General features: G+C 48.0%; 1 protein-coding gene across 1 annotated transcript in view; it reads right to left on the bottom strand.

Annotated features, from left to right (window-relative positions):
* The window catches only part of LOC135043811 (gastrula zinc finger protein XlCGF48.2-like), a 46,002-nt gene extending 19,646 nt beyond the window's left edge, over positions 1 to 26,356 (bottom strand). The window contains exons 1-6 of the mRNA XM_063955156.1: positions 26,205 to 26,356; positions 24,227 to 24,374; positions 23,265 to 23,456; positions 21,479 to 21,557; positions 21,262 to 21,359; positions 19,982 to 21,101 (exon numbers count right to left, since the gene is read on the bottom strand). Of these exons, the coding sequence (XP_063811226.1) occupies positions 19,982 to 21,101; positions 21,262 to 21,359; positions 21,479 to 21,557; positions 23,265 to 23,456; positions 24,227 to 24,304 (1,567 nt within the window). The 5' untranslated portion in view covers positions 24,305 to 24,374; positions 26,205 to 26,356. The remainder of the gene's footprint in view (positions 1 to 19,981; positions 21,102 to 21,261; positions 21,360 to 21,478; positions 21,558 to 23,264; positions 23,457 to 24,226; positions 24,375 to 26,204) is intronic.
* Positions 26,357 to 27,265: the final 909 nt, after the last annotated feature.

The raw sequence follows: 27,265 nt of genomic DNA, 5'->3' as shown, positions 1-27,265 counted from the left end.
CGTAGGTCAATCTTAGAAAAATTGGTGGCAGTACGAAGCTGGTCAAACAAAACCGAAATGAGAGGCAGTGGGTACGAATTTTTAATCGTGATACGGTTCAATTCCCTGAAGTCATTGCAGGGTCACAACGAACCGTCCTTTTTACCCACGAAGAATAACCCCGACCCAACTGGGGACTGTGAGGGTCTGATAAATCCTTTAGCCAAGTTCTCCTGAATGTACTCTGCCATAGCCTGTGCCTCAGGACGTGACAGGTAAGTACAACCTGCTCTTGGGAAGCTTAGCATCCGGCAACAAATCAATGGCACAGTCATAGGGGCGATGGGGATGTAGTACCGCCGCAACTTTTTTGGAGAACACATCCGCAAAATCTGCATAACATCCTGGCAAACTTAGCTGCGAGAGCCTGACTGGAAGGCTCAAGCAACTCCTGAAACAATCACTACCCCAACTAAGAATCTCCCCAGAGACCCAGTCAAATTGAGGGTTATGGGCCCTTAACCAGGGTAATCCCAAAACCAATGGGGCAAAAGAACAGACAGTCTCATAGAAAGACAATTTTTCAGAGTGTGTGGCTCCAATAAACAAAGGAATTTGGCTGGTGCAGGAGGTAATTTTACCCTGGGACAATGGTTCCCCGTTTAACCCACAGATCTCAATTTCCGATGCCAAAGGTACTAAGGGAACAGAGTGCTCCAGGGCGAATTGACGGTCCATGAAAACCCCATCGGCCCCACTGTCAACAAAGGCCTCAGTCTTGACAGTTTGGCCGAGGATCTCCAAAGTCACCGGAATGAGAAAAGTATTTTTGGGAAATTCTGACTTCTGGCCTGACAGGATATTTCCCATCACCCTCAGGCCCTGAAGTTTTCCAGCTTTTCTGGGCATGATACTACAACATGACCTTTATTCCCACAGTACAAACACAAACCCTGCTGTCTCCTCCGCGTCTTCTCACACGAGGAGAGGCGGGTAGCCCCAATCTGCATAGGCTCCTCTGAATATTCCTCAGAGTCTGAGGTTCCCTTGGGAAAAAAGGAAACTGCGGTCTCCCTTTCAAGCCTACGCTCTCTCAGCCGTCTATCCACCTGGATGGATAACTGCATGAGCTGATCTAAGCTATCAGGCGAGGGATATTGTACCAGTTGGTCCTTTATCTGGTCAGAAAGACCCCTTCGGTACTGGTTTCTCAGGGCTGGGTCATTACACTGGGTATCATGAGCCAACCTCCAAAACTCAGTACTATAAACCTCAGTTGGCCGTCGCCCTTGCTTAAGGACCGTAATCTGAGCCTCGGCTGAAGCCATCTTGTCAGGGTCATCATACAAAATGCCCAGTGCCGTTAAAAAAGCATCAACACTTTTAAGCGACGGACAGTCAGGCTGCAACCCATATGCCCAGAGCTGTGGGTCTCCTTGTAGCAAGGAAACCACCATGCCCACCCGCTGAATCTCCGACCCAGAAGACTGGGGCCTAAGCCTGAAATATAGCTTACAACTCTCCTTGAAACAAAAGAACTGCGAGCGATCTCCAGAAAAACGATCCGGGAGATTTACTTTCGTCTCCTTAACCCCTGAACTTGCCGCTGCTGCTGCGGGAGCTCTGCTAGCGGCCTGCGGGGTGTTCATTTTAATAGACATCTCATTAAATTGTCGAGTCAGGACCTGCACCTGATCGACCACCTGTTGCAAAGTATTTTGAGGGGTATGCTCCATATTCCCACAAAATTTCAACAGGCGTAAGGCTGCTGAATATGTTACGCACACCAGTGCTAACAGCAGTATACCGGTGTATGAACAGAGAGGGATGCGGAGCAAACAAACTCACAGACAGTATAACATAACATACACAGAAGGTGATGGAATAAAATGGTGACTGGAAAAGAGCGAACATAGTCCCACTGCACAAAAGTGGAAGCAAGGAAGAGGCAAACAACTACAGACCAGTGAGTCTTACATCAGTAGTAGGGAAATTGATGGAAACACTCCTAAAAGAAAGAGTTGTAGATCATCTCAAATCCAGCAATATACTGGATCCCAAACAGCATGGATTCACTGGGGGGAGATCATGTCAAACAAATCTTATTGACTTTTTTGTTTGTGTGACTAAAGTGATGGATAAAGGTGGAGCCATGGATATAGTTTATCTAGACTTTAGTAAGGCTTTTGATACAGTTCCACATCGCAGACTGCTAAATAAACTTGAAAGTTTGGGATTGGATATTAGGATTATTGAATGGATAAGATCTTGGTTGAAGGATAGAAAACAGAGAGTTGTGGTAAATGGAGTGCATTCACAGGAGGGAAATGTTACCAGTGGAGTACCCCAGGGATCTGTACTTGGACCAGTGCTTTTTAATATCTTTATTGGTGACATTGCAAATGGCATTAAAGGGAAAGTATGCCTTTTTGCAGATGACACAAAGGTATGCAACAGGGTAGACACACCAGGTGGGGTAAAACAAATGATTGATGATCTAAGTAGACTAGAGGAATGGTCAAGAGTCTGGCAATTACAGTTTAATGCCCAAAAATGCAAAATCATGCACTTGGGTCTCAAAAATCCAAAGGCTAAATATAGTATTAATGGCACTATACTGAAAACTACTGAGGAGGAAAGGGATCTAGGAGTCACTATTTCAGATGACTTAAAAGCAGGTAAGCAATGTAACAAGGCAATGAGGAAGGCTAGTCAGATGCTTGGCTGCATTGGGAGAGGAATCAGCAGCAGAAAGAAAGAAGTAATAATGCCACTGTATAGGTCATTGGTACGGCCTCATCTAGAATACTGTATTCAGTTCTGGAGGCCATATCTTCAAAAGGATATTAATACATTAGAAACTGTACAAAGGAGGGCAACTAAAATGGTGCATGGCTTACATCACAAAACATACCCATAAAGACTAAGAAATCTCAATATGTATAGTTTGGAGCTGAGAAGGGAAAGGGGGGACATGATAGAAACTTTCAAATATATGAAGGGTTTTAACAAAGTCCAGGAGGGAAACATTCTCCAAATGAAGAGAAGCAATAGGACACGAGGACATGTACTGAGACTGGAGGGGGGGAGGTTCAGGGGAAATTTGCGGAAAAATTATTTCACAGAAAGGGTAGTGGACAAGTGGAATAGCCTTCCATCAGAGGTGGTAGAGGCTAAGACAGTAGAGCAATTTAAACATGCATGGGATAGACATAAGGATATCCTTACAAAGAAATAAGGATCAAATAAGGTTAGTGATAAAAAAAAAAAAAAAAAAGGGGCAGACTAGATGGGCCAAGTGGTTCTTATCTGCCGACAAATTCTATGTTTCTATGTAATAACTAATAAACACAAAGTGAACGGAGAAGCCGGAAAGGCTCAGGAACTGGGTGTCTCCCTAGTGTCAGGAATGCTCAGATGGAATAGAGCGGACAATGAAGCGAGATGTAGTGATTTAACATGTGGAGCACCCGAAATGATGTTGCTAAGAGCAACAGAAAAGACCCCAAAGGGTTACCAACGGGTGTGGAAATAAACTACTTGGTCAGAGATAGAAATATAGACACAAGGAGAGTATCCACAATCCTAACCCCCACTTGCAGGGGACAGGTTCAGCTTACTGCCACTAAACTGACACCTGGACGCCCTGCACAGTGAGAGAGGATTAAGCAGGCAGGTCTGAGAGTACAGCCGCAAACCTGCAGGGTTCACAGAATAGCAAAAGAACCCCAGCAGGTTAAACAACTGACTCCAGTCTTACTGCTAGGTCCAGATTGGCAGAATGAAGTACCGAATCCCAAGGCCTATATGCAGTAAGCAACAAGTAAATACAAAGTCACACAGTACTAGCTAATTCTCTGGAACTGACTAACAAACAAAGATTCAGAAGCATTTGCCTAGCCTGAGAGGATGGTTTATATAGCAGGTGCTGTCCACGCCCCACTCAGACCTCACAGACTGTGAGCACAAAACCAGCGCCGGATTCCCTGCCGTGCACAGAGCCTGTAACCACTGCACAGTAAAAACTCGGACCGGAGTATCAGCTGCGCTCAGGTTACTTCACTAACACTTGCCTCCCGGTTGCCATGGTGACGTGGCAGCACAGAGCAGGAGATCCTAACACTGACTTTTACCAAACACAACCTTTGTGTAACTTAAACAATAACTATGGGGGTGATTCCGAGTTGTTCGCTCGCTAACTGCTTTTTGCAGCATTGCACACGCTAGGCCGCCTCCCACTGGGAGGGTATCTTAGCTTAGCAGAATAGCGAATGAAAGATTAGCATAATTGCGAATAGAAATTTCTTAGCAGTTTCTGAGTAGCTCCTGGCCACATACAGGACAAACAGAGCCTCTGTTTTCCTCACCCGAGCCGTTCTGGCTACATAAATTTTCAAAGCTCTGACCACATCAAGGGACTTTGAATTAGCCAACGCTTCAGTAGCCACAGGCACCACAATAGGTTGGTTCATGTGAAATGAAGAAACCACCTTTGCTAGAAATTGTTAACGAGTACTCAACTCCACTCTATCCTCATGAAAAATCAGATAGGGGCTTTTGTGAGACAAAACCGCCAATTCGGACACCCGCCTTGCGGATGCCAAGGCCAATAGCATGACCACTTTCCAAGTGAGAAATTTCAACTCAACCCTTTGTAAAGGTTCAAACCAATGTGACGTAAGGAACTGTAACACCACGTTAAGGTCCCACGGTGCCACTGGGGGCACAAATGGAGGTTGGATGTGCAGCACGCCTTTCACAAAGGTCTGTACTTCTGGAAGCAAAGCCAATTCCCTTTGAAAGAAAATTGATAATCCTGAAACCTGCACTTTAATGGAGCCTAACTTCAGGCCCGTATCCACACCCGCTTGCAATAAATGGAGGAACCGACCCAGCTGAAATTCTTCCGTAGGAGCCTTCTTGGATTCACACCAAGACACATATTTTCTCCAAATAAGGTGATAATGCTTCGCCGTTACCTTCTTTCTAGCCTTAAGTAGAGTGGGGATGACTTCCCCGGGAATACCCTTTCTGGCTAGGATTTGGCGTTCAACTGCCATGCCGTCAAATGCAACCGCGGTAAGTCCTGGAACATGCATGGTCCCTGCTGTAACAGATCCTGTCTTAGAGGAAGAGGCCAGGGATCTCCTGTGAGTAATTCCTGAAGATCCGGATACCAGGCCCTCCGTGGGCAATCTGGAACAACGAGTATTGCCTGGACCCTTGTACTTCTTATGATCCTTATCACCTTTGGGATGAGTGGAAGTGGAGGGAACACAAAGACTGACTGAAACACCCACGGTGTCACCAGAGCGTCTACCGCTACTGCTTGAGGGTCCCTCGAACTGGAACAATATGTCGGCAGCTTCTTGATGAGGCGCGACGCCATCATGTCTATTTGAGGAAGTCCCCAACAACTTGTCACTTCTGCAAAGACCTCTTGATGAAGACCACACTCTCCTGGATGGAGATCGTGTCTGCTGAGGAAGTCTGCTTCCCAGTTGTCCACGCCTGGAATGAAGACCGCTGACAGAGCGCTTGCATGCTTTTCCGCCCAGCGAAGGATCCTGGTGGCCTCCGTCATCGCCGCTCTGCTCTTCATCCCACCCTGGCGTTTTATGTGCGCCACGGCTGTTATGTTGTCCGACTGAATCAGGACGTGCAGGTCGCGAAGAAGATGTTCCGCTTGTAGCAGGCCGTTGTAAATTGCCCTTAATTCCAGAATGTTTATGTGCAGACAAGCCTCCTGGCTTGACCATTTTCCCTGGAAATTTTTTCCCTGTGTGACTGCTCCCCAACCTCGGAGACTCGCGTCCGTGGTCACCAGAATCCAATCTTGGATGCCGAACCTGCGACCTTCTAGAAGGTGAGAACTTTGGAGCCACCACAGGAGAGAAACCCTGGTCCTGGGCGACAGAGTTATTTTCCGGTGCATCTGTAGATGGGACCCTGACCACTTGTCCAGTAGGTCCCACTGAAACGTTCTTGCATGGAACCTGCCAAACAGAATGGCCTCGTAGGCCGCCACCATTTTCCCCAGCACTCGAGTGCATTGATGAATCAACACTCTTGGCGGTTTCAGAAGTTCCTTGACCATGTTCTGGATTTCCTGAGCTTTTTCTAACGGGAGAAAATCCTCTGCCGTTCCGTGTCCAGGATCATGCCCAAAAACGACAGCTGAGCTGTCGGAATAAACTGTGACTTTGGCAAATTTAGGAGCCAGCCATGCTGTTGCAGCACCTGCAGGGAGAGCGCAAGGCTTTTTAGCAACTGCTCCTGTGATCTCACCTTTATCAGGAGATCGTCCAAGTACGGGATAATTGTGACCCCTTGCTTGCGCAGGAGTACCATCATTTCCACCATTACCTTGGTGAAAATCCTCGGGGCCATGGAAAGACCAAACGGCAACGTCTGAAATTGGTCGTGACAATCCTGAACAGTGAACCTCAGGTACGCCTGATGAGGAGGATAAATGGGGACATGCACATAAGCATCCATTATGTCGACTGACACCATAAAATCCCCCCCCCCCTTCAGACTGGAGATCACCGCTCGGAGAGACTCCATCTTGAATTTGAAACTTTTCAAATACACATTGAGGGATTTTAAATTCAGAATTGGTCTGACCGAGCCGTCCGGCTTCGGGACCACAAACAGGCTTGAATAAAACCCTTCTCCTCGCTGTGACGGGGGAACCTCAACAATGATCCGCTGCTGACACAGCTTTTGTATTGCCGCACACACTACCTCTCTTTCCGGAAGAGAAGCTGGCAAGGCCGATTTGAAAAATTAGCATGGGGGAACGAATTGAAACTCCAGCTTGTAACCTTGGGTCACAATTTCCAGTACCCAAGAATCCAGGCCCGAGAGAAGCAAGACCTGACTGAAGAGTTGAAGACGCGCTCCCACCGGTGCGGACTCCCGCAGGGGAGCCCCAGCGTCATGCGGTGGATTTGGCAGAAGCCGGGGAGGACTTCTGCTCCTGGGAGCTTGCCACAGCCGGCGATATTTTTCCTCTTATCTCTTTCCGCAAGGAAGGATGACCCACGTCCTTTCCGGAATTTCTGCGACCGAAAGGACTGCAATTGATATGCAGGCGTTTTCTTTTGCTGTGGAGGAACAAAAGGCAGAAAAGAGGACTTACCCGCGGTAGTTGTAGAAACCAGGTCCGCAAGGCCTTCACCAAACAAAACCCCACCCTTATAGGGCAGAGCCTCCATAGCCTTCTTAGAATCAGCATCACCATTCCATTGATGAGTCCACAACGCCCTTGTAGCCGAGACTGCCATGGCATTGGCCCTTGATCCCAAGAGGCCAATATCTCTCGCCGTCTCTTTTAAATAGACTGCAGCATCCCTGATGTGACCCAGAGTCAACAGCACGCTATCTCGATCCAGGGTGTCTATGTCCGATGACAAGTTATCCGCCCACTTTTCAATCGCATTACTCACCCACGCCGAAGCGACAGCCGGTCTGAGGAGTGTACCTGTCGTGACATAAATAGATTTCAAGGTAGCTTCCTGCCTCCGATCAGCAGGATCTTTAAGGGTCGCCATTTCAGGAGATGGTAGCGCCACTTTCTTGGATAAGCGCGCTAGAGCTTTGTTTACCGTGGGTGTGGCCTCCCACTCAACCCTATCCTGAGAAGGAAACGGGTATCCCATAGCAATTCCCCTGGGAATGTGCCACCTCTTGTCTAGCGTTTCCCAGGCTTTTTCAAAAAGAGCATTCAGTTCATGAGAGGGAGGGAATGTAACCTCCGGTTTCTTCCCCTTATACACACAGACCCTTGTCTCAGGGACAGCGGGATCTTCCGTAATATGTAACACGTCTTTTATAGCCACAATCATGTACTGAATACTCTTAGCCACCTTAGGATGTTACTTCACATCATTATATTCGACACTGGAATCAGAATCCGTGTCGGTATCAGTGTCTGCTATCTGGGTAAATGAACGTTTTTGGCACCCCGAGGGGGCCTGAGAGTGTGGTACCACGTCTCCCATGGATTGACTCCATGCTTGGTTCTGAGACCCGGATTTGTCCAACCACTTATGCAACAAAGCCAGACTGGTATTCAACACATTCCACATATCAACCCAATCAGCAGTCGGCGGTGCCGACAGAGTCGCTCCTTCATTTTGTTCAGCTCTCACACTAACCTCCTCCTGGGAAGAGCATTCAGTTTCTGCCATGTCGACACACGTACCGACACCCCCACACACACTGGGCTAAAGGGGACACACCCACAATAAGGCCTTTCAGAGAGACAGAGAAGGAGTTTGCCAGCTCACGCCCAGCGCCACACCTGTCTGAAAACAAAATGCCCCAGACCTATAAGCGCTTGTAATATAATACAACCAATCACCAAATTATGTGCCCCCCCCCTTCATTTTTAGCACCCTGTTACTTGTGACAGCAGTGAAGGGCCAGGAGCAGCGTTTCTGCAGCAAGCTGTAGAGAGAAGATGGCGCTGGTCAGAGCTGAGGAGGAAGCCCTGCCCCCTACAAGGCGCGCTTCGGTCCCGCTATAATAATACTGGCGGGGGTCTCAAAACAGTGCCTATGCACTTTATTTTAGCCAGATATTGCCCAAAAGAGGTTTATATTGCAGCCCAGGGCGCACACCCATGCTGTGCCTGTGTGTGCGGGAGCAATGGCGTGCAGCGTGACCGCTGCGCGGTACCTCAGGAAGACTGAAGTCTTTGTCGCCTTCAGATGTCTTCTTTGCTTTGGTTACTCACCTGTCTTCGATCTTCTGGCTCTGTGAGGGGGACGGCAGCGCGGCTCCGGGAACGAGCAGCTAGGCGACCCAAGTGATCGGACCCTCTGGAGCTAATGGTGTCCAGTAGCCTAAGAAGCAGAGCCTATCAGTCTCACAGAGGTAGGTCTGCTTCTCTACCCTCAGTCCCACGATGCAGCCAGCAGTGCTCCCTGAAAAAAATAAATCTAACCAAAGTCTTTTAGAGAAACCCAGGAGAGCTCCCCTATAGTGTGACCAGTCTCCTCTGGGCACAGAATCTAACTGGGGTCTGGGGGAGGGGCATAGAGGGAGGAGCCAGTTCACACCCATTCAAGGTCTTATAGTGTGCCCATGTCTCCTGCGGATCCGTCTATACCCCATGGTCCTTTTGGAGTCCCCAGCATCCTCTAGGACGAAGGAGAAATTGAACTTTTTGGCCACAACCATAAACGTTACGTTTGGAGAGGAGTCCACAAGGCCTATGATGAAAGGTACACCATTCCTACTGTGAAACACGGAGGTGGATCGCTGATATTTTGGGGATGTGTGAGCTACAAAGGCACTGGAAACTTGGTCAAAATTGATGGCAAGATGAATGCAGCATGTTATCAGAAAATACTGGAGTAACATTTTGCACTCATCATCCCGGAAGCTGCGCATGGGACATACTTGAACGTTCCAACATGACAATGATCCAAAACACAAGGCCAAGTCGACCTGTCATTGGCTACAGCAGAATAAAGTTAAGCTTCTGGAGTGGCCATCTCAGTCTCCTGACCTCAATATCATTGAGCCACTCTGGGGAGATCTCAAACGTGCAGTTCATGCAAGACAGCCCAAGAATTTACAGGAACCGCAAGCTTAAGTGGGGCCAACCACAAGAGTGACCCCACTTAACCTCGCGGTCTACCGCAGACCGCAAAGTTCCCACCATTGGATACAACGGAGCGCCTATGCGCTACATTGTATCTACAGTGCGCAGCCTGACTGACAGCTCAGGAGAGTGCCATGACGTGGCGCTCCCTGATTGGCTGAAGGGACCCTCTTTGACAGCAGTCACGGGGGTCCCGCCAGTGCGTGGTTCGGGTAATCCGTTTTTTTATTTTGCCAAGTCCCTGGATTACAAACTTAAAGAGGACCGATCTACACAGGATTTTTTGTGAGTATAATTTTATTTACAGGTACCCCGGGATTCTACTGGAGACGAGGACCGACTGCTTCATGTCAACATAGGTAAGTATGTATGAATGTAATGTGTAATGTATGTTTAATCAAATTTTACTATCAAGGTGTGTGTGGGTTTTTTTTTATTTGGGTATTTTTTTGTAGTAGAACTACAGGTACCAGTGTGCCCTCCCCCCCCCCCGCATGCTGGTACTTGTGGTTCTCCAAATACCAGCTTGCGGTGGAGGCTTGCTGGGACTTATAGTTCTGCTACAAAAAACAATATTCTTCTTTTTAGACAAAAGGCTATCAGCCTCCCATCCGCCGCCCTTGGATGGGGGGGGGGCCTCAGGCTTCACCCCTGGCCCTTGGGTGGCTGGAGGGGGGGGTCCCCTTGATTTAAGGGGCCCCCACTCCTCCAAGGTACCCCGGCCAGGGGTGACTAGTTGGGGATTTAATGCCAGGACCGCAGGGACCAATATAAAAGTGTCCCCCGGCTGTGGCATTATCTCTCTGACTAGTGGAGCCCGGTGCTCGTGTTAAAAATACAGGGGACCCCTACGCTTTTTGTCCCCGGTATTTTTTGCACCAGGACCAGGCGCAGAGCCCTGTGCTGGTTGTTAAAATATGGGGGGAAACCCCTGTCAATTTCCCCCCCGTATTTTTACAACCAGGACCAGCTCAAAGAGCACGAGGCTGGTTATGCTTAGGAGGGGGGACTCCACGCAAATTTTTTTTGAGATTTTTAACACTTTAATTTAGCAAGATGATTTCCACAACTTTCTCTTGTGGAAATCATCTTGCTGAATCCTTCTTTGGGACAACGTACCAGATAAAAGATATCTTTATGGGCACACGGGAAAGGAAGCTAATGTAAGTTGTCCTGCATACCTATATATCATGTGAAGTCTTTTGGGGGCCTTTCCGCTACTGAATATCTTCATGCAGTAAAAGATACCTTTATGGACACGCAAGACAGAAATATCCTGTAAGTGTGTACCGTTTTTATTTGTGTGGGGACAGCACATTGTTTCAGATATAAAGATACCTTTATGGACACGCGTGATAGAAATTAGCTGTAAGTGTAATTCCACAGAGAGATAAAGTAGTGGATCCCACAGAAACTACAAAGGATCACCTCCAGATTTATGTGTACTATGCAGCGCTAGTTCCTGCTTCTTCTTTTTGTATATTCCAGTAGTGAGAATCAAACCAGCACACACAACCAAGAGGAAAGCCAAGCTAACCAAACTTGAAAAGGAACAGCAATGGCTGAACCAACAATAATACTTTACCAAGTAACAGTGCAGAAAAACGAAGCACCGGGCGGGTGCCCAGCATCCTCTACGCACTACGAGAAAAGGATTTACCGGTAGGTAATTACAATCCTATTTTCTCTTACATCCTAGAGGATACTGGGGTCCATTTAGTACCATGGGGATGCACCAAAGCTCCCAAAACGGGTGGGAGAGTGCGGAGGTTCCTGCAGAACTGATTGATCAAACTGAAGGTCATCAGCGGCCAAAGCATCGCACTTGTAGAACTTAGCAAACGTGTTCGACCCTGACCAAGTAGCCGCTCATCAAAGCTGTAAAGCAGAGACACCCGTGGCAGCTGCCTAGGAAGAAACCACCAACCAAGTAGAGTGGGCCTGAACCGATTTCGGCACCGGCAAGCCTGCCGTAGAATAAGCATGCTGGATAGTAAGCCTGATCCTGCGATCAATAGACTGCTTTGAAGCAGGGCACCCAATTTTATTGGGATCATGGAAAACAAACAGCAAGTCAGATTTTCTGTGACAAGCCGTCCGCTTCACATAAACTTTCAAAGCCCTCACAACATCTAAGGACTTTGAAGAAGCAGAGGTGTTGGTAATCACCGTAACCACAACAGGCTGGTTGATGTGAAATGCAGACACCACCTTAGGAAGGAACTGCTAACGAGTTCTGAGCTCAGCGCGATCCTCATGAAAAATCAAGTAGGGGCTCTTGTGAGACAATGTCGCCAGTTCCGACACGCGCCTGGCCGAAGCCAGGGCCAACAGTGTAACTGTCTGCCACGTAAGAAACTTAACGTCCGCTGCCTGTAAAGGCTCAAACCAATCCGATTGGAGGAACTGCAACACCACGTTGAGATCCAAAGGTGCCATAGGAGGCACAAAGGGTGGTTGGATGTGCAGAACACCCTTCAAAAAAGTCTAAACCTCAGGAAGAGATGCCAATTTCTTCTGAAAGAAAATGGACAAGGCCGAAATCTGGACTTTCAAGAAGCCCAAACGGAGGCCCACATCCACTCCTGCCTGCAGAAAAAGGAGAAATCGTCCCAGCTTAAATTCCATCACAGGAATTTTCCTGTTCTCACACCAAGAGACTTATTTCTTCCAAATACGGTGGTAATGTTTAGCCGTTACCCCCTTTCTGGCTTGGATCAAGGTTGGAATAACCTTATCCGGAATCCCTTTCTGGGCTAGAATTTGACGCTCAACCTCCATGCCGTCAAACTTAGCCGCGGTAAGTCTTGATAGACGAATGTAGAAGATCCTCTCGAAGAGGAAGAGGCCACAGGTCCTCCAGGAGCAACTCCAGTAGATCCGCGTATCAGGCCCTTCTTGGCCAGTCCAGAGCAATAAGAATTGCTTGAACCTTTTCCCTTTTTATTCTTTTGAGAATCCTTGGGATTAACGGAAGTGGTGGAAACAAGTAGACCATCTGGTAGACCCACTGAGTCACCAGAGAGTCCGCTAGCCACTGCTTGCGGGTCTCTCAACCTGGAACAATATCGCTTAAGCTTCTTGTTGAGATGAGAGGCCCTCTTGTCGATTTGGGGAATTCCCCACCGAAGTGCCAGGGACTCGAACACCTGCGGGTGAAGGCCCCACTCTCCTGGATGGAGGTCATGTCTGCCGTGGGAGTTCGCTTCCCAGTTGTCCACTCCCGGAATGAAGATTGCCAACAACGCCACCGCATGTCTTCATGCCCAGAGGAGAATCCTTTTTACCTTTAACATTGCAGTTCTGCTTTTCGTTCCGCCTTGTCGGTTTATGTATGCTACTGCCGTAACATTGTCCGACTGAACTTGTATGGCCTGATCTTGAAGAAGATGGGATGCCTGTAGAAGGGCGTTGTATACGGCCCCAAGTTCCAGAATGTTCACCGGAAGAATAGATTCTTGACTTGACCATTTTGCTTGGAACTGTTCCCCTTGGGTGACTGCTCCCCAACAACAGAGGCTTGCGTCTGTGGGTAGCAGAATCCAATTTTGAATCCTGAACCTTCGGTCTTCGGCTAGGTGAGAAGTCTGAAGCCACCACAGAAGAGAAATCCTGGCTCTTGGCGACAGACGTATCATCTGGTGCATGTGGAGATGCGATCCGGACCATTTGTCCAACAGATCCAGCTGGAAGGGCCTTACGTGAAACATTCCATATTGCAGAGATCAGTAAGGGGCCACCATCTTCCCCAAGAGGCGAATTGCACAGGTGCACCGAAATCCGGGTCGGCCTTAGAACGTCCCGTACAATCGACTGGATCACCAATGCCTTTTCCATTGGGAGGAATACCCTCCGCGCCTCTGTATCCAGTATCATTCCCAGGAACTAAATCCTCCGTGTTGGTTCCAGGTGAGATTTTGGCAGGTTCAGAATCCACCCGTGATCCTGGAGTAACGTCGTTGAGAGGGCAATGCTGTGTAACAACTTCTCCCTGGACGGTGCTTTGATCAGCAGGTCATCAAGGTACGGTATTATGTTCACTCCCCGCAAGTGGAGGAGCAACATCAACTCTGCCATCACCTTGGTGAACACCTGTGGCGCCATAGAGAGTCCAAATGGCAGTGCCTGGAACTGGTAGTGGCATTCCTGTAACGCAAACCTGAGATAAGCCTGATGAGGCGGCCAAATCGGGACATGAAGGTACGCATCCTTGATGTCCAGAGACATCAGGGATTCCCCATCCTCTAGACCTGAGATCACCGCTCTCAGAGACTCCATCTTGAATTTGAACACCTTTAAATATGGGTTCAGAGACTTGAGGTTTAAAATGGGTCATACCGGACCGTTCAGTTTCGGCACCACAAACAGTTTGGAATCATAACCCTTGTTTTTTAGGTGAGGTGGAACTGGAACAATCACCTGAGTCTGTACCAGTTTTTGAATTGCTGCCTGTAAGGTCAAACTTGCTTCTGGAGAAGCTGGTAAGCCGGATTTGAAGAATCTGGGAGGTGGTAGTTCTTGAAATTCCAGTCTGTATCCCTGTGCGATAAGATCATTCACCTAGGGATCTAGGCATGACGTTGCCCAGATGTGACTGAAATAATGTATCCGGGCTCCCACCTGCCTGTCTTCCAGGCAGTGTGGTCCACTGTCATGCTGAAGGCTTTGAGGAAGCAGTACCAGAGGTTTGTTCCTGAGAACCTGCAGCTACGGCTATTCTGGGTTTACCTTTACCGCCTCTGAAGGCTGTAGAAGAACCCTTGGACTTGTTTTTAAATTTAGCTGTCCAAAAGGACTGCAAAGTCGGAGCAGAGTAGGTTTTCCTAGCTGGGGAGCTGCAGAAGGAAGGTATGTAGACTTACCCGCAGTGGCCTTAGATATCCAAGTATCTAGTTCATCTCCAAACAGAGCCTCACCCGTGAATGGTAGGCTCTCCACGCCTTTTCTAGAATCTGCATCCGCAGTCCAAGAGCGAAGCCACAATTCCCTGCGTGCTGACACTGCCATGGCAGTGGTGCATGCGTTGAGTAAACCAATTTCTTTTATGGTCTCCACCATGAAGTTAGCAGCATCTTGGATGTGCTGTAGGAGTAAAATAATGTCATCCCTGGTTAGTGAATCTAAATCTTCAATTAGATTATCAGACCATCTTGCAATTGCCGTAGTGATTCATGCACAAGCAATATTGGGTCTCTGGGCTACCCCAGCCAACGAGTATATAGATTTGAGAGTGGTCTCAACCTTACGGTCAGCCGCATCCTTTAAGGACGCCGCCCCGGGAACCGGTAAGATTATCTTTCGCAACAACCTGGACACAGATGCGTCCACTATCGATGGGTTTTTCCTTTTTTTTCTATCCTCCAAAGTAAAGGGGAAGGAAGAAATTAACCTTTTTGGGATCTGACATTTTTGGTCAGGGTTCACCCAAGCTTCTTCAAAGAGGACATTTAACGCCTTTGAAGCCGGAAAAGTAGCTGAGGATTTCTTTTTTTGTATTAAAGTAATATTCCTCAATTACTTCCTCTGCCCTGACAGGAATATGTAAGACAGTTCTAACCGCCTCTATGAGGGCCTGGATACCCTGTGACAGGCAGCACCCCCCCCCCACTGGCATCCATATTATCCGGATCCGGATCAGTGTCACCCTGCATGACTTGGGCTAGAGTACACTTTTGTAGGCAAATGGCGAGGGATTGAGACACAGGTATGGGAGCTGAATCTTTGTTGATCAGGTCATCCATAGACTGCCTTAAGAATTGTGTCTCCCTTTCACTATGAGATAGCTTAGTGCAAATATTAGAAATCATCCTTTTAATAGAAGCCAACCACGGGGGTTCAGCCCCACTAGCTTGAGAGGGAGCACTATCTTGGGTGCAGGGTAGTGAGTCCTCAGGGGATGAGAGACATACTGCAGTACAAGAGATACAGTCCCTGGACATGATTGTGAAAGGGACACACACACACACACACACACACACACACACACAGTATCCTCTAGGACGTAAGAGAAAAGTATTTCCCCAAGACAGGTGTGTCAGGGTGGGCGCACTGTGGATCCTATGGACCTCGAAGAAAAAGAGTTCACCATGGTAAGTCTAACAAAACTCTTGTTTTCTTCATCAGGATCCATAGTGATCCACAGTCCTTACATTGGGGATGTCCTAAAGCAGTTTCCCCTAAGAGTGGGGACGCTCCTGAGTAGACAGGAGAATCCGACGCCCTAAGGAAGCTTCCTGAGAGGCAAAGGTATCAAAAGGCATAAAAACCTCAGGAACGTGTTAATAGAAGACAACGTAGCTGTCTTGCAGAGTTGTTCAGCAGTAGCACCTCAGCGAGCCACCCATGAGGGACCTGCTGAACGTATTGAATGAGCAGAGACCGGAACAGGAAGATCAGCTTGAATGTAAGCCTCTGAAATAGTCATGCAAAGCCACCTGGACAGCGTTTGTTTACTAGCTGGCCAACCTTGCTGATAGAATCCATACAGGACAAATAGAGAATCCGTTTTCCTAATCACTCTGGTACTTTCCACATAAATCCTTATTAACCACCTCCAAGGCCTCACCAGCCAATAGGACTGTTAGGGTCTCCTGCCCTGTGCTGCCACGTCGTCATGGCAACCGGGAGGCAAGTGCTAGCGGAGTAACCTGAGCGCAGCTGATACTCCGGTTCGGGTCTTTTGCTGTGCAGTGGTTACAGGTTCTGCACGGCAGGGGATCCGGTGCTGGTTTTTGTGCTCACAGTCTGTGAGGTCTGAGTGGGGCGTGGACAGCACCTGCTATATAAACCCTCTTCTCAGGTTAGGCAGATACAGCTGAATCTTTGTTGGTTAGTCAGTTCCTGAAAGTTAGCTAGTACTGTGTAACTTTGTATTTGCTTGTTGCTTACTGCAAATAGGCCTTGGGATTTGGTACTACACTCTGCCAATCCAGACCTAGCAGTAAGACTGGAGTCAGTCGTTTAACCTGCTGGGGTTCTTTTGCTATTCTGTGAACCTAGCAAGTTTGCGGCTGTATTCTCAGACTTGCCTGCCAAAATCGTTTCTCACTGTGCAAGGTGTCCAGGTGTCAGTTTAGTGGCAGTAAGCTGAACCGGTGCACTGCAAGTGAGGACTAGGATTGTGGAGACTCTCCTTGTGTCTATTATTCCATCTCTGACCAAGGAGTTTACTGCCACACCCGTTGGTAACCCTTTAGGGTTTTGCTGTTACCCTTAGCAACAGCATTTCGGGTTCTCTACGTATTAAATCACAACATCTCGCTTCTTTCCATCTGAGCATTCCTAATACTAGGGAGACACCAAGTTTCTTAGCCTTTGGGCTTCTCTGTTCACTTTGTGTTTATTTTGTTACTCTATCACCTTCTGTGTATGTAATGTCATATTCCCCAGTCTGTCTGTGAGTTCATTTGTTTTGCATCCCTCTCCGTTCAGACATCAGCACATTCCTGCTGGCACTGGTGTGCATAACAAGGACTAAAAGGCTGGAACCACTATCTCTGTATTTAGATGAAACTTGGACACCAACTTAGGAAGGTGCCTCACCTTGGTCTGGAGAACTGCCCTATCTTGATGGAAGATCAGAAACGAAGGACAGGAAAGCACTCCTAAATCAGACACCATTCTCATAGAGGCAATAGCCAGGAGATATAACACCTTTACAGACAGCCACTTAAGGTCCACTGACTCTGAAGGCTCAAATGGGGAAGTCTTAAGAGCTTGCCAGACAAGGGATAAATCCCAGGGGCCACTGGATGTACAAAGGGAGGCTGGATATGGAGTATTCCTTGAAAAAAGGTACGCCCATCTTGTAGTGGAGCAATCTGTCATTGAAACCACACTGATAGTGCAGAAACTTGTACTTTCAGGAATGCTAGGCAAAGACCAAGGTCTAACCCTGCTTGTAGAAAGGCCAGTACCTTGGAGACCCTAAAAAGGTAGGAGGGTCATAGCGCCTAGGCGCACACCACTGAAAATAAGCATGTCAAATCAGGTAATAGATGCGGGTTGAAGACGCAAATGGTCTATATCACTGCATCCGAGAACCCCATAGCTCTGAAGACTGATGACTCATGAGCAAAGCCATCAAAGACAGTCGAGCCAGGTTCCGATGCAGACAGGGACCCCGAGACAACAAGTCTGCTCGCTGTGGCAGTAGGAATGGCATGTCTATGGATAAATTTTGCAGATCAGCGGACCAATGGTGCCTAGGCCATATGGGAGTAATCAGTATAATGGGGCCTCCTTCAGGTTTAAACTTGCAATGAAATCTGGGTAACAGCGATACTGGAGAAAACAGGTATCCCTGAAGGAAGGTCCACCGTACTGATAAAATGTCCACGAATGCTGCCTGCGGATCTTTGGTCCTGGATCTATAGATTGGGACCTTGTGATTGTGATGCAAGTTCATGAGGTCTACATCCGGCAGACCCCATCTCTTTACCAGGTTCTGGAACACTTCAGGGTGCAGAGCCCATTCGCTGCTGTGGACATTCTGCCGTCTGAGGAAGTCTGCTCCCCAGTTGAGGATTCCTGGTAGAAACACAGCTGAGATGGCCGGAAGGTGAGTCTCAGGCCACTGGAGCGTGCGCTCCACCTTTGCCATAGCCAGATGGCTGAGAGTGCCCCCTTGGTGGTCTAGATAGACAACTGCAGTGACATTGTCGAACTGAATCTGAACAGGCCTGCCTTGGAGGAGATCCTGAGCCTGAAAGAAAGCGCTGTAGAGTGCCCGAAGTTCCAGGACGTTGATTGGCAAGCAACTTTTGTCTGGAGTACACCGACCTTGAAGATGTGAGGACCACCCAATCCAGAATCCAAAAAAGGATGTCCTTTCTCTAAGTATGACATCTGTAGCCACCAGGGGGCTTATTTACTAATATTCGTGTTTTAGCCGTTTTTAAGGGTGTTTGATCTCGAATGGTATCGGGTGCATTTTGCTGCAACTTTTTGAATTCTGATACGGTCATTTACTAAGCTACCGAGTTTTCCTCATTCGTTTTTTCCGATGTCGATGTGATTCGTAATGTCAGGCAGTGTTTTACGGGAGTGATGAGTAAAACACTGCCTGACAAAACACAAGAAATCCCGGCCGGATCTGTGAGATCCGTGCAGGGCTTCATTGTGTACCTTAAATCAGTTTTTAAAGTGGTAAAAATTCAGAAAAAAATTGCGTGGGGTCCCCCCTCCTAAGCACAACCAGCCTCGGGCTCTTTGAGCCGGTCCTGGTTGTAAAAATACAGGGGAAAAATTGTCAGGGGATCCCCCTTATTTTAACAACCAGCACAGGGCTCTGCACCTGGTCCTGGTGCCAAAAATACGGGGGACAAAAAGCATAGGGGTCCCCCATATTTTTAACACCAGCACCGGGCTCCACTAGTCAGAGAGATAATGCCACAGCCGGGGGACACTTTTATATAGGTCCCTGCGGCCCTGGCATTAAATCCCCAACTAGTCACCCCTGGCCAGGGTACCCTGGAGGAGTGGGGACCCCTTAAATCAAGGGGTCCCGGCCCTCCAGCCACCCAAGGGCCAGGGGTGAAGCCCGAGGCTGTCCCCCCCCATCCAAGGGCGGCAGATGGGAGGCTGATAGCCTTTTGTCTAAAAAAAAAGAATATTGTTTTTTGTAGCAGAACTATAAGTCCAAGCAAGCCTCCCCCGCAAGCTGGTACTTGGAGAACCACAAGTACCAGCATGCGGGGGGGAAACGGGCCCGCTGGTACCTGTAGTTCTACTACAAAAAAATACCCAAATAAAAACAGGACACACACACCGTGACAGTACAACTCTATTACATACATGCACACCGACATACACACATACTTACCTATGTTGACACAAAGAGTCGGTCCCCTTCTCCACGTAGAATCCACGTGGTACCTGTAAATAAAATTATACTCACAACAATCCTGTGTAGATCGGTCCTCTTCTGTTTGTAATCCACGTACTTGGCAAAATAGTAAAACGCATTACCCGGACCACGCACTGAAAGGGGTCCCATGTTTACACATGGGACCCCTTTCCCCGTCAAGCGGGACCCCCCGTGACTCCTGTCACAGAAGGTCCCTTCAGCCAATCAGGGAGCGCCACGTCACGGCACTCTCCTGATTGGCTGTGCGCGCCTGAACTGTCAGTCAGGCTGCGCACTGAAGATACAATGTAGCGCATAGGCGCTCCATTGTATCCAATGGTGGGGCCAGCCACAAGAGTTGTTTTATAAACACCCAACTGAAAACAGGGCTGATGGTCCTAGACTACACCACTGCACCACTGGGCAGATACATTTCCATCATTAGTCTGTACTGACAGAGGAGGGTGTAGGATAAGAGATTATTGTAGTGACTGAACAATGAGAATATGTGACTTCTGTAATAAGTGTTTATTACTCACCTGTGCTGATATCTGTAGGGATCTCCTCCTCCTTACACTGCTGATCACCCCTCACATACGTCTCTTCTTCTCCCTCTGTATCTTCTGCCTTTATATCAGTCACATACGTCTCTTCTTCTCCCTTTGTATCTTCTGCCTTTATATCAGTCACATACGTCTCTTCTTCTCCCTCTATATCTTCTGCCTTTATATCAGTCACACACGTCTCTTCTTCTCCCTCTATATCTTCTGCCTTCATATCTCTCACATCCGTCTCTTCTTCTACCTCTATATCTTCTGCCTTTATATCAGTCACATACGTCTCTTCTTCTCCCTCTATATCTTCTGCCTTTATATCAGTCATATACGTCTCTTCTTCTCCCTCTATATCTTCTGCCTTCATATCTCTCACATCCGTCTCTTCTTCTCCCTCTATATCTTCTGCCTTTATATCAGTCACATACGTCTCTTCTTCTCCCTTTGTATCTTCTGCCTTTATATCAGTCACATACGTCTCTTCTTCTCCCTCTATATCTTCTGCCTTTATATCAGTCACATACGTCTCTTCTTCTCCCTCTATATCTTCTGCCTTCATATCTCTCACATCCGTCTCTTCTTCTCCCTCTATATCTTCTGCCTTTATATTAGTCACATACGTCTCTTCTTCTCCCTTTGTATCTTCTGCCTTTATATCAGTCACATATGTCTCTTCTTCTCCCTCTATATCTTCTACCTTTATATCAGTCACATACTTTTCTTCTTCTACCTCTATATCCTCTGCCTTTATATCAGTCACATACGTCTCTTCTTCTCCCTGTATATCTTCTGCCTTCATATCAGTCACATACGTCTCTTCTTCTCCCTCTATATCTTCTGCCTTTATATCAGTCACATACGTCTCTTCTTCTCCCTCTATATCTTCTGCCTTCATATCAGTCACATACGTCTCTTCTTCTCCCTCTATATCTTCTGCCTCTATATCAGTCACATACGTCTCTTCTTCTCCCTCTATATCTTCTGCCTTTATATCAGTCACATACGTCTCTTCTTCTCCCTCTATATCTTCTGCCTTTATATCAGTCACATACGTCTCTTCTTCTCCCTCTATATCTGGTATTTTAGTATTAGACAGACGTTCTACCTAAAAAGAAAAAAAACAAACACTATAATGACATTTGCATACAGTCTAATTAAACTGAGGTGAAACAGTATAATATCAGTGTATAAGACACACAGCTTCTCTACAGATCATATAGTGACAGTCACTTTGGTATATTGGTAAGACCCAAAATCCCACCTACCTGATCCTCCTGTGGGATCCTGTGATTCTCCTCTGTGCAATCCTGGGAACACAGAGGACGGGGACATCTCTCTGGGGTATCTCTGTTACTCGGTCCATCTGTAGGAGACACACAGTGACTGAGTACAGTGTATATATGTGATTATCAGGTGATGTGTGTATATAGGGGGCCCCCATACCTGCTCTCCCCTGTACAATACATGACAGTCTCCTCTTACCAAGTGATGTGAGGGGCCGGTGATTATCCATCATCACGTCCTCGTACAGACCCCCGTGTTCCTCTATATACTCCCCCTCCTGCATGGAGACATAGACAGTGACATCCTGACACCTTATAGGAACATGACACACACAGTGATACAGTCATCACCCAGACACATCCCCTGGTGTTACTGTATAATGCCCCATTCCCAGCAGTCTCCTCTCCAGTCATCACCCAGACACATCCCCTGGTGTTACTGTATAATGTCCCATTCCCAGCAGTCACCTCTCCAGTCATCACCCAGACACATCCCCTGGTGTTACTGTATAATGTCCCATTCCCAGCAGTCACCTCTCCAGTCATCACCCAGACACGTCCCCTGGTGTTACTGTATAATGCCCCATTCCCAGCAGTCTCCTCTCCAGTCATCACCCAGACACATCCCCTGGTGTTACTGTATAATGTCCCATTCCCAGCAGTCACCTCTCCAGTCATCACCCAGACACGTCCCCTGGTGTTACTGTATAATGTCCCATTCCCAGCAGTCACCTCTCCAGTCATCACCCAGACACGTCCTCTGGTGTTACTGTATAATGTCCCATTCCCAGCAGTCACCTCTCCAGTAATCACCCAGACACATCCCCCGGTGTTACTGTATAATGCCCCATTCCCAGCAGTCACCTCTCCAGTCATCACCCAGACACATCCCCGGTGTTACTGTATAATGCCCAATTCCCGGCACTCACCTCTCCAGTCATCACCTAGACACATCCCCTGGTATTACTGTATAATGCCCCATTCCCAGCAGTCACCTCTCCAGTCATCACCCAGACACATCCCCTGGTGTTACTGTATAATGTCCCATTCCCAGCAGTCACCTCTCCATTCATCACCAAGACACATCCCCAGGTGTTACTGTATAATATGTACAATACCCCATTCCAGCAGTCACCACTCCAGTCATCACCAAGACACATCCCCTGGTGTAACTGTATAATGCCCCATTCCCAGCAGTCTCCTCTCCAGTCATCACCCAGACACAACCCCTGGTGTTACTGTATAATGTCCCATTCCCAGCAGTCACCACCCAGACACGTCCCCTGGTGTTATTATATATATAATGTCACATTCCCAGCAGTCACGTCTCCAGTCATCACCCAGACACATCCCCTGGTGTTACTATATAATGTCCCATTCCCAGCAGTCAGCTCTCCAGTGATCACCCAGACACATCCACTGGTGTTACTGTATAATATCCCATTCCCAGCAGTCACCTCTCCAGTCTTCACCCAGACGAGTTCCCCGGTGTTACTGTATAATGTCCTATTCCCAGTACTCACCTCTCCAGTCATCACCCAGACACATCCCCTGGTGTTACTGTATAATGTCCCATTCCCAGCAGTCACCTCTCCAGTCATCACCCAGACACATCCCCTGGTGTTACTGTATAATGCCCCATTCCCAGCAGTCACCTCTCCAGTTATCATGCAGACACGTCCCCCGGTATTACTGTATAATGTACCATTCCCAGCAGTCACCTCTCCAGTCTTCAGCCAGACACGTCCCCCGCTGTAACTGTATTATGTCCCATTCCCAGCAGTCACCTCTCCAGTTATCACCCAGACACATTCCATGGTGTTACTGTATAATCTACCATTCCCGACAGTCACCTCTCTAGTCATCACCCAGTCACGTCCCCTGGTGTTACTGTATAATGCTCCATTCCCGGCAGTCACCTCTCCAGTCATCACCCAGACACGTCCCCCGGGGTTACTGTATAATGCCCCATTCCCAGCAGTCACCTCTCCAGTCAGCAACTGAATGATCTTGTTGGTGAGTTCCAGGATCTTCTGATCATTGTGTCTCTCATGTGTCAGTGAGTGAGGTGGAGGCACCGTGATGGGGCTCTGGGTTCTACTCAGTCTTCCTGATACACGGAGATGGCTGCTGGGTGTCTCATACTCATTGGATGTCTTCTTCACTATTGTGTAATCCTGTGTAATGGTGGAGACATCAAATATCGATATATACACTCCCAGATCCCCTCACCTCCCCAGTCATGTCCCTGTATTATTACTATAGAAATAAGTGAAGTCACTGTGACACTCCCAGATTCCTTCACCTCCACAATTATGTCCCTTTATTATTACTATAGATATGTGATGTCACTGTGACACTCCCAGGTCCCCTCACCTCACCAGTCATGTCCCTATAGTATTACTATAGATGTAAGTGATGTCACTGTGACATTCCCAGATCCTCTCACCTCCCCAGTCAGGTCCCTGTATTATTAATATAGATATGTGACATCACTGTGTCACTCCCAGATCCCCTTACCTCCTCAGTCATGTCCCTGTATTATTACTATAGATATAAGTGATTTTACTGTGATGCTCCCAGATCCCCCAAACTCCCCAGTCATGTCCATGTATTATTACTATAGATATAAGTGACATCACAGTGACGCTCCCAGATCTCCTCACCTCCCCAGTCATGTCCCTGTATTATTACTATAGATATAAGTGATGTCACTGTGACACTCCCAGATTCACTCACCTCCCCAGTCATGTCCCTGTATTATTACTATAGATATTAGTGAGGTCACTGTGACACTCCCAGAACCACTCACCTCCCCTGTCATGTCCCTGTATTATTACTATAGATATAAGGTCACAGTGATGCTCTCAGATCCTCTCACCTCCCCAGTCATGTCCCTGTATTATTATAGATATAAGGTCACTGTGACGCTCCCAGATCCACTCACCTCCCCAGTCAGCAGGTAGATGATCTCCAGGGTGATATTTATTATACTCTCAGTCCTGTGACTCCTGTCCTTGTCCATCCTTGTGAATCAGAGAGAATACAGAACGTGTGATGTGTAGTAAAAACTCCGTTCCCGACAGCTGGAGTTCCTTAGAATAAATATAATACATAAAACATATTGCACATGTAACATAGTAAATGTGGAATAGAGTGGCCATTAAGTCTCCTATTTCCCCACAGCCATAGAGTCCTGGTCAGTGTCTCCGAGGTTCCTGTGACCCAGCCCCATAAGGCTGTACTGCATAGTGGGCCTGATCTAGATTGTAGCGCTATTGTGGGTGGAGTCACAATGAACTGATGTTCGGTATACCGCTCATGTGCAGGACCCGTACGGAGCATATGCTCTATGTGTCCTGAGTTGTCAGACGAGTATGGCTGCAGCCATTGAGTGGTGTAAGGGTGAGAATTGGTTGTGAAGGGACAGGGTCTCCTGAGGGAAATTTCATGGCCTTATTCATGGAGCTGCGGCGTACAGTCTCCTAGACCTCAGGATTCACAGATCCAGCTGATGGTGTAGCAAAGGTGGCAGAAGACAGGCAAGGAGGTGGCAGAAGACAGGAGGTGGAAAGGCGGCAGGAGACAGGCAGGGAAAGGCAGCAGGAGACAGGCAGTGGAAAGGCGGCAGGAGATAGGCAGGGAAAGGCAGCAGGAGACAGGCAGTGGAAAGGCGGCAGGAGATAGGCAGGAGACAGGCAAGGGAAAGGTGGCAGGAAACAAGCAGTGGAAAGGTTGCAGGAGACAGGCAGGGGAAAGGTTGCAGGAGACAGGCAGGGGAAAGGTTGCAGGTGACAGGCAGGGAAAATGTTGCAGGGGAAAGGCGGCAGGAGACAGGCAGGGAAAGGTGACAGAAGACAGGCAGGGGAAAGGTGGCAGGAGACAGGCAGGGGAAAGGCGGCAGGAGACAGGCAGGTGGGCAGCAGGGTGGGGGTGGTAGGAGACAGGCAGGGGAAAGGTGACAGGAAACAGGCAGGGGAAAGGCGGCAGGAGACAGCCAGGGGAAAGGTGGCAGGAGACAGGCAGGGGAAAGGCGGACGGAGACAGGCAGTGGAAAGGTGGCAGGAGACAGGCAGGGGAAAGGCGGCAAGAGACATTATTTGTTCTCAGGAGATTGAATAAATTGTTAATAATTTGTAATAAAAGTTATGTTTTATTCTTTGAGAATATCTCATTATTTCTTCACAAGAGTGCGCCCACAAAGAAGTCTACGTTCTTTCTCTTGTCACTGTGACACTCCCAGATCCCCTCACCTCCCCAGTCATGTCCCTGTATTATTACTATAGATATGTGATGTCAATGTGACACTCCCAGATCCCCTTACCTCCCCAGTCATGTCCCTGTATTACTATAGATATAAGTGACGTCACAGTGATGCACCCAAGTGTGTGATATACATTTGCTTCATACTGCTCCAATTATCATCTGTTACACATGCCAGGGATATTATGGTCTCTGCTTTAATATAGCCTAGAATTTGAGCAATATTTTCAATCCCCACAATTACATATAATAAAAATAATAATAATAATAACAAAGACACGAAAGGCTGCACCCCTGTATAAAAATAATAACATATGTCTTTATTAACAGGACACCACAGGCTACTCCCCCTTTATAATGATAACAGGACACCAAAGGCTGCTCCCCCTGTATAATAATAACAACAACAACAACACAGGCTGCTCCCTCTCAATAATAATAACAGGACACCACAGTCCGCTCCCCCTGTATTATTATTATAATAATAATAATAACAACACACCACAGGCTGCTCCTCCTGTATTATAATAATAACAGGACACCACAGGCTGCTCCTCCTGTATAATAATAATAACAGGACACCACAGGCTGCTCCCCCTGTATAATAATAATAATATCAGGACACCACAGGCTGCTCCTCCTGTATAGTAAGACGCCATTACCTGATCTCCACGGACACTGTATGTGGAACGCTAAGTTCGGAAGTATTGTCACAGGCCACAGCCCCGTCCTCTGTAAAGCTATAATATGAATATTACCACATATGTCCTCAGTGCCGGAGTCCGGCGGCCATTTTCTTGTAGACCAGTCCGGCATCAGCTGCAGCAGCAATAGGTTCCCTGGCCGTGTAGTGACGTCAGGAGCGGCGGCCATTTTCCCCTGGTCTGAGCTCCGCCTTCCTTCTATCATTCCCACAAGGCAGCAGGAGCAGAGAGCAGCCATTGCTGTGTCTGGCAGCAGGTAATGATATTATTATTATTATTCTATAGGCTGAGCAGCTCTGGTGTCAGGTTCTGTACTACAGGGGGAGCAGCCTCTGGTGCCTTGTTATAGTGCAGCTGGAGCAGCCTCTGGTGCTGCATTATCCCTGTACAGGTGGCTGACACTCTAGTGTCCTATTACTGTAATGCAGGTGGCGCAGACCCCGCCGTTACCGTAATACAGGTGGCGCAGACCCCGCCGTTACCGTAACACAGGTGGCGCAGACCCCGCCGTTACCGTAACACAGGTGGCGCAGACCCCGCCGTTACCGTAATACAAGTGACGCAGACCCCGCCGTTACCTTAATACATGTGGCACAAGACCACACTGTTACCGTAATACTGGTGGAGGAGACGCCGCCATTACCATACTACAGGTGGCGCAGACCCCACCGTTACCGTAATTTTATACACGGGACATTGCAGGTGTTGTGTCCTGTGGCATTGTGCTGTACACGGGGAGCGGTCTGTGTTGTCAAAGTATACAGGGTGAGCGGCCTGTGTTGTCAAAGTATACAGGAGGAGCAGCCTGTGTTGTCATAATATACAGGGGTACCATCCTGTGCTGTCAATAGTATACAGGGGGAGTGGCCTGTGTTGTCATAATATACAGGAGGAGCAACCTGTGTTGTCATAGTATACAGGAAGAGCAGTCTGTGTTGCAATAATATACAGGGGTAGCATCCTGTGTTGTCATAATAGACAGGAGGAGCAGCCTGTGGCATCCTACTCTACAGGGGGAG

This window comes from Pseudophryne corroboree, unplaced genomic scaffold, assembly GCF_028390025.1.
Source record: "Pseudophryne corroboree isolate aPseCor3 unplaced genomic scaffold, aPseCor3.hap2 scaffold_882, whole genome shotgun sequence".
Lineage (NCBI taxonomy): Eukaryota > Metazoa > Chordata > Amphibia > Anura > Myobatrachidae > Pseudophryne > Pseudophryne corroboree.
The sequence above is the reverse complement of the archived record's forward strand: the minus strand, read 5'-3'. Positions and strand labels throughout refer to the sequence as shown.